Here is a 12,425-nt window from a genome sequence, read left to right as displayed (position 1 = left end):
GGGAATAGGAATAATGCCACAAGATTCTTAGAAGAGTTAAATAAGAGGATGTGCATGCAGCAAGGTCCCTGAGTGGCACAGATGATTTACATTTGACTGCTAACCGAAAGGTTGGGGGTTTGAATCTGCCCAGTCACACTGCAGAAGAAACGCCTGACAATCTGCTTTTGTAAAAATTACAGCAAAAAGAAAAACAAACCCACAGCAACCTGTGGAGCAATTCTACTCTGTAACACGTGGGTTGTCATGAGTCAGAATCTCTCGGAGAACGATGGGTTTGGTTCAATGGGTTTGGTTCAGTTTTGCACATGCAGCACAGTGCCTGGTACACAGGAAGTGCTCAAGGGACAGTTGATGTAGTTGCTTTATCTTAGACAGAAAATGAACAACAGACTTTTGGAATACAACTCATTTGTAAAATGGCAAAATCTTTAACAAGTCACCTCTGTTCTCGATTCAGGTGTTCCTATCTCACACTTGCCTGGTCCCAGCCAGGTACCAGCAACTCTTCCTTGTCTCTTCCCTTTCCCCTGGTAATGATGGACAGAATGACTTTCTATAGGAAGCCAGGGAATTAAAGTCTCCTTAGAAGCAATTTTGCTTGGTGAGTGACTTAGGCAGGGCTGGATTCAGGCATATAGAGCCCTAAATGCCTCATTTATGGTGCCCCCTCCTCTGCTTACTCACACATTTGAATGGGAGGTGAGTTATATATAAATGTGTGCATATTGTGTATGTATCTTAACTATCTATGATGTAACTTCTTTTTTTTATAATATTAACAAGTGAACCAAAAATGGCATATTGGATGAATGTAGCAAGAATTAGACTCTACAGCCCACCCCCACCTCTTGTTTATTAGAAAGAAACAGTATACTCCCAAGAGACCTGGCGAGATAAGGAGTTTCATTCAATTACACAGGGAGGGGACCACAGGAGACAGATGTCAATGAAGGTGTTGAAGTGACAGGGGTCTCATAGCTTGAACAACCTTGTGTGGGGGTGCCCTCATGACCCAGCACATTCTCACACTCTGGAGCTGGCAACAATTTCATTTAATGCCCCACCGTTCCTTTTTACTGTGGTGCTCACTTTTCCTTGTGTCCTGCCTGCTTGGCATCTATGGGTCTTTGTTTTGGACAACTGGTGTCCCTGCTATGTTGATGCCCTAAGCACCTGTTTACTTTGTTACTGGGTAATCGTCCCTGGACTTAGGAGAGACTGGGTCACAGGCCAAGATGGCTGGCACTCCCCAGGCCCCTCCCCTGAGACCCACCTAGCTCTTATCAGTGAGTTGGCTCCAGTTCTGGAACTCTGAAGCCTTGGACGGAGGGGGAGGAGGGAGAGGAAATTGACTAGTGGCGTCTCCTGTTTCCTGGCTGGACTGCAGTGCCTGGCAGGCAAGGTGGTGTGGAGGGCAGGGACCCATCAGAGGGGGGCCCTTGGGCTTTTCTTCCCGACTTGTCTCTGTGACCCTGTGGGTTGCCAGGCAGAGCTAAATTCCCAGGAAGCGGACTGAGCGCATGCTCAGGACACCAGCCATGCAAAGGCACCAAAAGAATGAGAAAAAGAAATCTTAAGAATTTGACATTTGATATTTCCATAAAAACACTGAGGTAGTTAAAATGGGAACTATCAGCACTATGGACTCCCTTATACATATTTTAATTTGCATATGTTATTGTTGTTGTTATGTGCCCAACTCACAGCGACCCCTCCTTGGGTTTCTGAGGTGGCATCACAACGGAAGTAGATTGCCCAACCTTCCTTCCGAGGAGTGGCTGGTGGGTTTGAACCTCCAGCCTTCTGGTTACCAGTCAAGTGCCTTAGGCACTACGCTACCAGAGCTCCTAATTTGCATATACTTTATAAATTTTAATTACACACCGAAAAAAAGAACCCCACCAAACCCTTCACCGTCAAGTTGATTCTGACTCCTAGCAACCCTATTGGACAGAGTAGAAAGGATTTCCAAGGCTGTCATCTTTATGGAAGAACCAGACTGCCATATCTGTTCTAGGCTGGGAGGTTCTAACCACCAACTTTTTGGTTACTAGCAGAGCGATTAACCAGTGTGCCACCAGGGCTTCTTAATACTATCAGTTCTGAGCTCTCTAAAGTTCTGTTGAGTGGAAACAGCGCCACACCCCTGGGTGGGGAAGAGGCAGGACTGAGGCGCCTTCTGCTGCAGGAGCTGTACCTCCCCTCTTCTATAAGCCTATTTACCATGTCTCAGATTCCCCCTGCAACGGTGAGAGAAATACCTGTCTGCATGGAGAAAGAGCAGGTATGGGATACTGAGGGTGCAGCAAGGGGATCCCAGGAGAAAATTTGGAAGCTGGAGCCCTCATTTGCATCCCAGCTCAACTAACCTCCTTGGATAACCTTCCTTCTAGGCTTCAGTCTTCCTGCACAATGGAGGCCTGTCCTGTGTTCCCTTAGGGACTCTGTGAGCTCCACTGGGCATCATCCCTGTCCCACTTCATGGAGACAGTGCCCAGGCCGCTCCTCTTGCCTTGAAGTTCAAATACCAGGTTTTCTTTCTTCCCAGTTCTCCACCCATCCTCTCTCCTGAGGAGCCCTGAACTGCATGGAGCGGAAGCTGGAGGGCTGTGCCCTTGTAGTGATTCACCTGGCTCTGGCCTAAAAGCTTGTGCCAACATGCCTCACCCACTTGGTCAGGGATGGGGCCACTTTCCTGGGGAGTCACCTCTGAAAAGCACTGGGTGTGGCTGTGTTGTCTGAATAAAACGAAAACGGTTCTGCCTGGGACCCAGAAAGCTGGGTGGAATCAGAACTTTGGGGGGTTCTAGTGGGAGCTGTGGTAGCATAGTGGCTAAGACACTTGCCTGCTAACCAGACGGCTGGCGGTTCAAACCCACCAGCCACTCCTTGGAAGGAAGGTTGGGCAATCCTACTTCTGTAGTGATACTGCCTCGGAAACCCAAGGAGGGGTCGCTATGAGTCGGGTTTGACTCGATGGCACATAACAACAACAACAACAACAACAGTCTTGCAACTGTCCTGACTTGTCTTCAAAGGGTGTGAAGAGCCCAGCCCATTTGGAGCCTGAGGGAAGGGAAAATTTTGGCCATTTCTGAGCAGAGCATAGCAATGAGGTGTCGCCAAATAAATCCCAGGCCTGAGTCAAGAGCTTTGAGTCACTAGACTGGCAGAGGAAGAGCACTGGACCGAGAGTCCTGAGTTTTATTCCTGGTGCTGTTTCTAACTATAGGTGCTGTGTCTCTCTAGGCTTCAATCTCTTCTCTAAAATGAGGGGTTTGGATTAGAGCTCTGAAATGTATTCCAGCTCTGTCTATTATTGTAGCCTTACTGTTGCAACTGACGACAGGAACTATGGCAAAGTTACTGAACCTGTCTATGTTCCAAAGTATAAAATGGAAGTAAGGCTACTGCTTTACCTTTCTCACAGGAATTCCTAAAAATCCAATAAGAAAATTATTTGGACAAACTTAGTGGCCCTAATTCAGGGCATAAATACACTATTGAATATAACTAAAAATGTACAAACACCAGAAGACAAAATAGATGACTGGGACCTCCTGAAAATTAGACACTTACGTGCAACAAAACATTTCATCAAAAGAGTACGCACAGACTGGGGAAAAAAAAATTGGCAATGATATATGTATATTTCATAGAAAACTTCAACAACTTAACAACAAAAAGATAAATAATCCAATTTAAAAATGGGCAGAGGACATGAACAGACACTTCACTGGAGAAGACATTCAGGCAGCTAACCAACACAGAAAGAATTGCTCACAATCATTAGCCATTAGAGAGATGCAAATCAAAAGAACAAGGTATTATCTCACCCCAGCACTAATAGCAAGTTCAAAGAAACAGAAAACAACAAATGCTGGCAAGGGTGTGAAGAGACTGGAACCCTCATACATTGCTGGTGGGACTGTGAAATGGTGCAACCACTGTGGAAAATGGTATGGTGCTTCCTTAAAAAGCTGGAAATAGAAATACCATATGATCCAGCAATCCCATTACTAGGTATATATCCTAGAGAAATAAGAGCCATGACATGAACAGATATTTTCACACTTGTGTTCATTGCAGAACTATTCACCATATCAAAAAGATGGAACCAATCTAAATGCCCATTTACAGAGGAATGGATCAACAAACTATGGCACACATATACTATGGACTACTACACAACGTTAAAGAATAATGATGAATCTGTGAAAAATCTCATAACATGGATGAACCGAGAGGCCATTATGGGAAGTGAACTTAGTCAATCACAAAAGGATAACTATTGTATGAGACCACTATTGTAAAAAGTCAAGAAAAAGGTTTCACAAAAAAGAAATATTCTTTGATGGTTACCAAGTGTGGATGGGGAAGGGAGGGTAACCCACCTGATACCAACTCATAGTGATCCCCATGGGTTTATGGAAGTATATTGCTCCATCTTCCTTCCACAGAGCAGCTAGTGGGTTTGAACTGCCAGCCTTCTGGTTAGCAGTCAAATGCCTTAGGCACTGCACCATCAGAGCTCCTTAACTAGAGGGCAGACACATATTAACTTGGGCGAATAGAAAGATAATAAATAAATAAATTTCCGTTTGGAAAAAAAAAGTATTTGAAACAATCTGACAAATAATCGTAGCCATTTCAATTTGAAATTTGTAATTGATATCTGATTTTATATTTGGATCCCCAAAAGCATAAAACCCTTTGTTTTACAAACAGCATGTGAAGGTTGAAAACCTGATCTACTGGAATTATAAATTGCTTTAAACCCACTGCCATCGAGTCAACTCTGACTCATAGCGACTCCCACTGGACTTCCAAGGTTATAAGTCTTTACGGGAGTAGATTGCCTCACGTTGCTCTGGTGGAGCAGCTGGGGGGTTTGAAGCACCGACCTTCTGGTAAGCAGGCAAATGACCTACCCACTATACCACCAGAGGTCCTTAGAAATTGCTTCATTAGATATAAAAAGTGGTTTAGGGCTGGAAAGAAAAGAAAACTCTAAATAATCCACACAAAAGTATCTTTATAAATTAAAAAAAAAAAAAAAAAGAAAATTCTTCAGGTAAGCTTTGATTGCTGTTCTATTAAAAATGTTACTTTTACCTTCACAGCCACAGAGCTTTATTGCTAAAGGGACCTTTGGTAGGTGAGTCTAGGAGTGGCCATCTCCCATCTTGTGTCCACAGAGTGGCTGTGACATCCTTCACAGTCTGGGGAGGGGCATCTAAGAGTTTCAGCAGCAAAAATAAAACTAAGAATTTAAAAAGAGCAAACTGGCAAGCTCATGCAGAAACCATGTTGCTGTATCGATGACTTATTCCATGTCATATTATGTTTCATTACTACTCTATTCTTTCCATAATGACTTTGTGGGACTGTTTATCATTCAAGTACATCTTTAGCATGATTAGCCAAGTCAAGATGCAGGGAATGATAGTTGGCGTTCTGCCTTGGCATGTTCTGTAAATAAAAATGTTTTTCTGGCAATTAAGAGCACACTGAGCCCTTGACTTTCGCAGACGTTTTTAAGGCATTACACCTCCTTTGAAACTCATAATCACCTCGAGAGAACACAGGCAGAACAAATGTTGTTATTCCCATCTTAAAGATGAGGATATTAAGACTTAGAGATGAGCAAGCAACCAGATAAACCAAACCCACGGCCATCACTTTCAACTCATGGGAACCTGAGGTGTTACAGAGTATACCTGAGCTCCACAGAGTTTCTTGGCCGTAATCTTTACAGAAGCTGATCACAGGCCTTTCTTCTATGGTGTCTCTGGGTAGGTTTGAGCTGCCAACCTTTTGGTTAGCAGTGGAGTGCAAACAGTTTGTACACCCAGGGACCTTCAGGGAGGTGCAGTGTCTTGCCAAAAGTTCCCAATGAGTAGCAGAGCCAACACTTGAACTGGAATCTTCTGACCAACCCCAGGATGTCTTATTTCACATTCAAACAAGTGGCTCAGAGGCTTTGAAACTGAAGGAGCAGGAGCCAAGCTGCTCTCTTCATCAGGTTGATGGCCCTCAACTTAGCAAAAGATAAAGCTAGGATATTCCTAGCTGGATTCCTCCTGTCTCCTCTGCAAGATGGGCCAAAGGCAGGGGAGAGATGGGAAGAAGTTGTTCAGGAGTGGACTCCAGCCTTCAACTCTGGAGCATGTCCCTGCAAAACAACAAGCACCTGCTTCGAGGATGCTTTGCTTTCAGGGTCTGGTTTTTGGAGGCTCATGAAGCCTCAGGGCAGTGGGACCAGCTCAGCCTTTTTCCTTTATTTTGGACAAAGGCTTCTCCTTCCCTTCCGTCTGACTCCCTTTCTCTTCTCTTCCCCTTCCCTGTCCCTAGTCTCATATGAGTGTAACCTAGATAACCTCTTGCTGTAATCCCTACTCTTTCATGTTTTGTTCTTTAAGGAAGATGGAAAACATCAGTCTCCATCAAGACCTACTCTTGTACTCTTTTTCTAATGGCAAATAACCATACTGTATAAACCTTACTGTATGTCCTCACTAGGCTTGTGGGGCCAAGTTCAGGGTACAAAATAATGCCTTAACCAAGGCTATGTTTAGGGGGAAGTCATCCAGCAGTCTCTCCTGCTATGTTCCTGCTTCTACCTCCCAGCTCTTGCTGACTTTCTTGGTTCTCCAACTGGCTTGGTGACTGCTTCTCCCCCAACCTGTGGTCCTCTGGGAGTCCCCAGCGTCTCTTTTGCACTTCCATTCACCCTGTACTCATGAGTCACTGAGCTGAGACCTTGGGAACAGCTTCCACACCCAGGTTTCTGGGTTTCTGACTCACAAAAATTCAAATGAATGGCTCTGAAACAGACGCTGCATCTGGGGGTAGACACTCCACAGAAGCCCCAATGTCTCCTTGGAGAAACAGGCTGCCCAGCTCCTTATTATACTGTTATCTTGGGGGTAATTGTGAGTATGGCTAGACTACCGAGTGGGAAGCAGGCCCTGGAAAACTGCCTGGTTGTTCTAAAGAAGGTCCAAACAAAGCATGGTACATAGATTCCTTGGGACAATCTATGTTACCAGAGAACAATACAGAGTCTGGCTGGGAATGGGAGAGGGGTCAGGGGGATGATTTCAATCATTAACTCTGTCTTGCAACTCAGCAGTGGAGGCTTCTCCCACTTATGTGTTACGAGCTGCTCTAGTTTTCCTTAGTGGGCAACAATGAACTTGTTCATAATTCAGTCATATAAGCAGTAAGTCTCTTGCCAGACAAAGCGCACTCTTGGAAGGCCCTCAACTTTTTTACTTTGTATGCACACGGGACACATAGAGCCAGGCACACAGGACACAGGAATACATTACACACAGGGAGATGGGAACACAGACATACCCAAACAGACAGACATGAACAGATGGACATATACACGACAGATGAAATGTATATGCACATGTGCATTTAAAGCTGTAAATTTTATTCTAACCACTGCTTTAGCTGCAAACCACAACAGTTAATGTCTTGTCTTCATTATTTTCAGTTTCAAATATTTTCTAATTTCTTTTGTGATTTCATCATTGACTCATGGATAATTTAGAAGTTTATTTCCAAATATTTGGGGATTTGCTAGACACCTTATAGTTGTTAATTTCTAATTTAATTAGTGTGATCCAAGAACATAATCTGGATGATTTCAAATTTTGAAATATATCAAGACTTATTGTATGGAGCAGCATATGATCTACCTTAGAAAATGATTCATGTGCACTTGAAAAGAATGTGTATTTTAGAGTTTCCATAAATGTCAATTAAGGCAAGAAGGTCGACAGTGCTGTTCAAGTCTTCTATATCCTTATCTATTTTTTTTGTCTACTTCTTCTATTCATTATTATGAAAGTGGTATTAAATCTCCAACTACTCAGTCATAAAAGACCACATGTTATACAATTCCATTTATTTGAAACGTCCAGAACAAGCAAATATACAGAGATAGAAAGTAAAATAGTGGTTGTTTCTGTTGCTTATGGAAGGGGAAATGGAGGCTTGGGGATGACAATGAAAGGGTTTATGGTTTCTTTTTGAGGAGATCAGGAAGTTCAAAAATTGATTGTGGTTACAGTTGCACAATTCTGTGAATATATTAAAACCCATTGAATTGTATGCTTGAATTGTATGGGTAGATTGTATTGCACATCTTAATAACGCTATTTAAAAAAAAAATCTCCAGCTACAATTAAGGAGTTCTATTTCTTATTTTAGTTCTGTCACATTTTGTTTCATGTGTTTTGAATTTCTGCAAACAGAGCACATGCACTTAGGCTTGTTATGTCTTTCTGTTGAATTTCCTTTTTGATTATTATGAAATATCCCTCTTTATCTGTAGTAATAATCTTTGTCTTTTTGTCTATTTTGTTGGTAAGTGCTGGGTAATTTCTCTTCTGTGATAGATTGTATTTCCTTAAATGATCAGAATAATATCTCTCATTCCATATGCTCTTCTTACAATGTTACTTCAATATTCCTCCCACCAAAAGGTGGGATGTCTATGTTCCCTCCCCTTGAGCCTGGGTGGGGCTTGAGACTGCCCCAATCATGGAGTACAGCAGAAGTGATGCTATATGACTTCCGAATGTAACGTACACAAAAGAAACAACTTTTGCCTAGTGGGACACTCATCGTTGGAATTCAGCCACCATGCTGTGAGGAAGCCCAAACTATCCACATGGAGTGACCAGGTAGAAAGGTCCACATTGGAAAGAACTGATGCCCCCAGCTGACAGCCAGCATCAACTGCCAGATATGTCATAAACGTCTGATGATTCCAGCCTCAGACGTTGTAGAGCAGAGACAAGCTGCCCTAATGTGCCCTATTCAAAATCCTGACACATGGAACCTGTGAATATGAAAATGGCTATTTTACTTCACAAAGTATATGTGAACTGCTGTATGAAAAGTGAATTTACTCTGTAAATCTTCACCCAAATCCTAATAAAAAAAAAAAAAGAAAATGGCTATTTTACTTCACTAAGTTTTTGAGTAATTTATTATGTAGCCATAGTAGCTACAACACCTCTTAAAAATCGCAGTCCTGTGCTGTTGTTGAATGCTGAAAACAACTGCCTTACATATTTTGTCCTATGTTATTGTTATTTAAAGAAGGAAAGATAGTCACCAAACCAGAACTTGAACCTGAAGTTCTGTTCTCCAAAATAATTATAAAGATACTAATAACAACAACATTGATAGCAGTTACACTTTATAGACTGTTTTCTATGTACTAGGAGCTCTGGTGGCATAGTGACTAAGGCATTTGACTCCTCACCAGAAGGCTAGTGGTTCAAACCCACCAGCCACTCTTTGGAAGGAAGGTTGGAGAATCTACTTCTGTAGAGATACCGCCTCGGAAAGCCAAGAAGGGGTTGCTATGAGTCAGGATGGACTGCAGGGCAGTGAGTTTTTTTGTTTTGTTTTGTTTTGGTTTTCTATGTACTAGGCACTGTGTTGAGCATTTTACATACATTATCTCCATTAAACTGCACAGCAATCTTGTGAGATAGGCATTTCTACTCCCCATTTTATAGACAAAAAAAAAAAAATAATAATAACTGAGATTATTGTTGTTATGTGCCGTTGAGTCAGACCCGACCCATAGCGACCCCTCCTTGGGTTTCCAGGGCAGTATCACTACGGAAGAAGTTAAATGACTTGCCCATGGTTTGAATACACATCTGTCTGACATCAGAGCCCATATAAGGAACACATACTAAGAGACATCATAAACACATGCACACATGCATGCATAAGCATACAGAGACATCCACACACCCATTACATGTTTCCAGTTTCTTATGGTCTTAAAATATTTCTTGTTCTCAAATTTTAAAAAAATCCCTTCTCCCACTTATGTTCAATAGACTGAAAGAGACCCAGTGTGCTGGATGTTAAGTTTCCTGAGTATACCCCAAGGTGAAATTCTCTCCTTCTGGGACCACCACACGCATGGGCAGTGGAGAGAGTGTCTCTGTTCCCCTGCCAAGGACTGCCTGGGACCTGGACTTGTGGGGAGGTGGGGTGGGACTCTTAATGAGACTTGGCTTGGTAGGCAGAATCCTTCTCCTGGGGCCATGGGAACTCTGAACTGGATGTTGTAAGATTCTAAATTCAGAGAAACAAAGTGATTTCCTGATTGAGAAAAACTGACAGCACAGAGCAAGTGCTGGGAAGGGGAGAGAGCGGACGAGTTTGAGAGAGGATTCCCATGTGGAAGCAAGGCCATTTCCAAATATTCCAGAGCATTGACCAGAGGTGTCTGATGGAAGGAAGGGTGACTCAGAGAGATTCAGGGAGGTCCCTCCTCATTCTTCAGGGCTTCCAAAGTCAGCAGACCTTTCTGATGACCTAGGGAAGGGGAGTGAGGAGGAGGAGAAACTGAGACGCTCTTAACCGGCAGTTTTAGAACTGGAATGAAGCTCTTTGGGAGCGAGAGCCTTAGAACAGAGCCCTGGGTTCAGTCATTTAGAACTTGTTCACATCCCTTCCCATAAAATAGTGCAGTACTCAGTCCTATTGCTGAAAAGAGGTAGGTAGGTACACAAAGTGAGATGTTTCCTCAGGGAAGAAAGAAATGATGTTGCTGTTGTATTACTACAATCACCTTTTTCTAGAAAATAGACCCTAAACATTGACTCATCTCTAAAAAAAAGGAAAGAAAAATCTGTCACCTTCGCACTCACAGTGACCTCATGTGTGTACAACTGCACCCCCCAGGGGTTTCAATAGCTGATTTTTTGGGGAAGTAGATAGGCAGGCCTTTCTTCCAGGAGCTTCTGAGTGGATTCATACCTCCAAATTTCCGGTGAGCGGCCTAGCACTTAACCAGTATCACTGTCCCACCTCGCTCTCACAAAACGTTCCCCTGTGCAACCTATAGGAAGCAGTTGGGTCCGAAGGAGGAAGATGAAATGGGAAGTCTTTAAGGTTCACCTCCACCTCCCTGACTGCTTTTCTCAAGTTCAGTCCTGAAACTCTGCTTAAGGCTCCTTAGAGAAACCCTTGAGGGTAATACTACTCTTACGCAGTTCACAGATGAAGAAACTAGTTCTAAGCAGTTGGAATGGCTTGTCCAAGCGTGCCGGGCCACTCAGCAGTACCCTCTCGCCCGCACTAATTTAGGAGCTTTCACAGCGTCTGGTCTGAAGCTCGAGAGGTCTCAACGGGCATGGGATGAATGAATGCCAAGTTTCTCCAGCTCAGACCGCGAGGGGCAGTGACTCCGTGCCAAAGTGAGGTGAAGAGTTCCCTCTCAGCTCTAGCACGTCTGCTCCGTCTTGCCTCTGCCCTGCACCCTAGACAATTAATGCAGATCCCTGAGCCCGTGTGATGCCAATCCTGGCCTGGGGGAGAATGCTGTCCCAGGCCCTTTGTGTAAAGGGGAAGGGGGCAAGGGGAAGATAACGCAGACTATCAGCTCAGATGGGACGGCTGCAAAGTTCTGGAGAGTCTCGGGCACGCGGACCCCTCTCCGCCCGCACACACTGGGTACCTCGGCCTCTCTGCGCAGCTCCTCGCCTCCCGGCTCCGGTGGCTCCGCGTCCAGGCCGCCCCACATTAGCAGCTGCAGGGCGCGCAGCAGGAGGCCGACGCGTGCGGACATCTTGCTGTGCCTCTTGGCGAGGGCCGCCGGGGCGTGCGGAGCTACTACGCTCCGGGAACCCCGCTGGTGACCCTACGGATGCGCCGGCTCTGTGCCGCCCTGGCGCAGAGCGCGCGCCCTCCTAGGAAGGTCCCCGGGTGTAGCCGGCGCCCGAGCTCCGCGCGCTGAACTGCTGGTCTCGGGAGCTTCTCCGTGAACTGACTCGATGTCGTCCAGAACCGACAGTGCCCGCCCGCGAGTCCGCGGGCCGGCAGACCGAGGGAAGGAACCACAGAGGGCGGAGGGAGGGGCCGGCAGCCCGGCTTTCTGGCCCCACCCACCCCACTTGACTGCTGGAACGCGCCGCGGTCCTGGAATCACTTCTTTAGGCTGTACGGCTTCACCCGGCGCTTGCCACCGTCCTGAGGACCCCTACTCTCACCCACTACCTCCGGTTGATCCGGATCTCTCTGGAGAGGGCTGAGCAAGAAGGAGCCTCCCTTTGCGTTTGGCGCTACCAAAATCTTCGATGAAAAGGGTCGTTGATTGTTTCAGCCAGGCAGACTGGCAGGGAGTGAGGCCCTAGGGTGTGAGAGCGGGAGTCTGTTCCAGATCTGCTTCTTGTTAGCCATGTGAATTCTGCTTAGCCACTTGCTGTCTGTGTGGTCTTGGACAAGTCACTTACCCTCTCTGAACCCATTTTTTCTCACTGAATGGGGATTATAAGGGTACTGATAGATAGTATGTGATTGTAGAGAAGATTTAATCAGATAATAATGCCAGTAAATAACTGAGCAAGGTGCCTGTCTCAGTCTGGTGACTC

At 44.9% G+C, this 12,425-nt stretch overlaps 1 protein-coding gene across 1 annotated transcript in view; it reads right to left on the bottom strand.

Annotated features, from left to right (window-relative positions):
• The window catches only part of MMP28 (matrix metallopeptidase 28), a 29,486-nt gene extending 17,863 nt beyond the window's left edge, over nt 1-11,623 (bottom strand). Inside the window, exon 1 of the mRNA XM_007947933.2 lies at nt 11,506-11,623. Within this exon, the coding sequence (XP_007946124.1) occupies nt 11,506-11,623 (118 nt within the window). The remainder of the gene's footprint in view (nt 1-11,505) is intronic.
• Nucleotides 11,624-12,425: the final 802 nt, after the last annotated feature.

Source organism: Orycteropus afer, unplaced genomic scaffold (genome assembly GCF_000298275.1).
Source record: "Orycteropus afer afer isolate SDZICR_OR568_19922 unplaced genomic scaffold, OryAfe1.0 scaffold00196, whole genome shotgun sequence".
NCBI lineage: Eukaryota > Metazoa > Chordata > Mammalia > Tubulidentata > Orycteropodidae > Orycteropus > Orycteropus afer.
The sequence above is the reverse complement of the archived record's forward strand: the minus strand, read 5'-3'. Positions and strand labels throughout refer to the sequence as shown.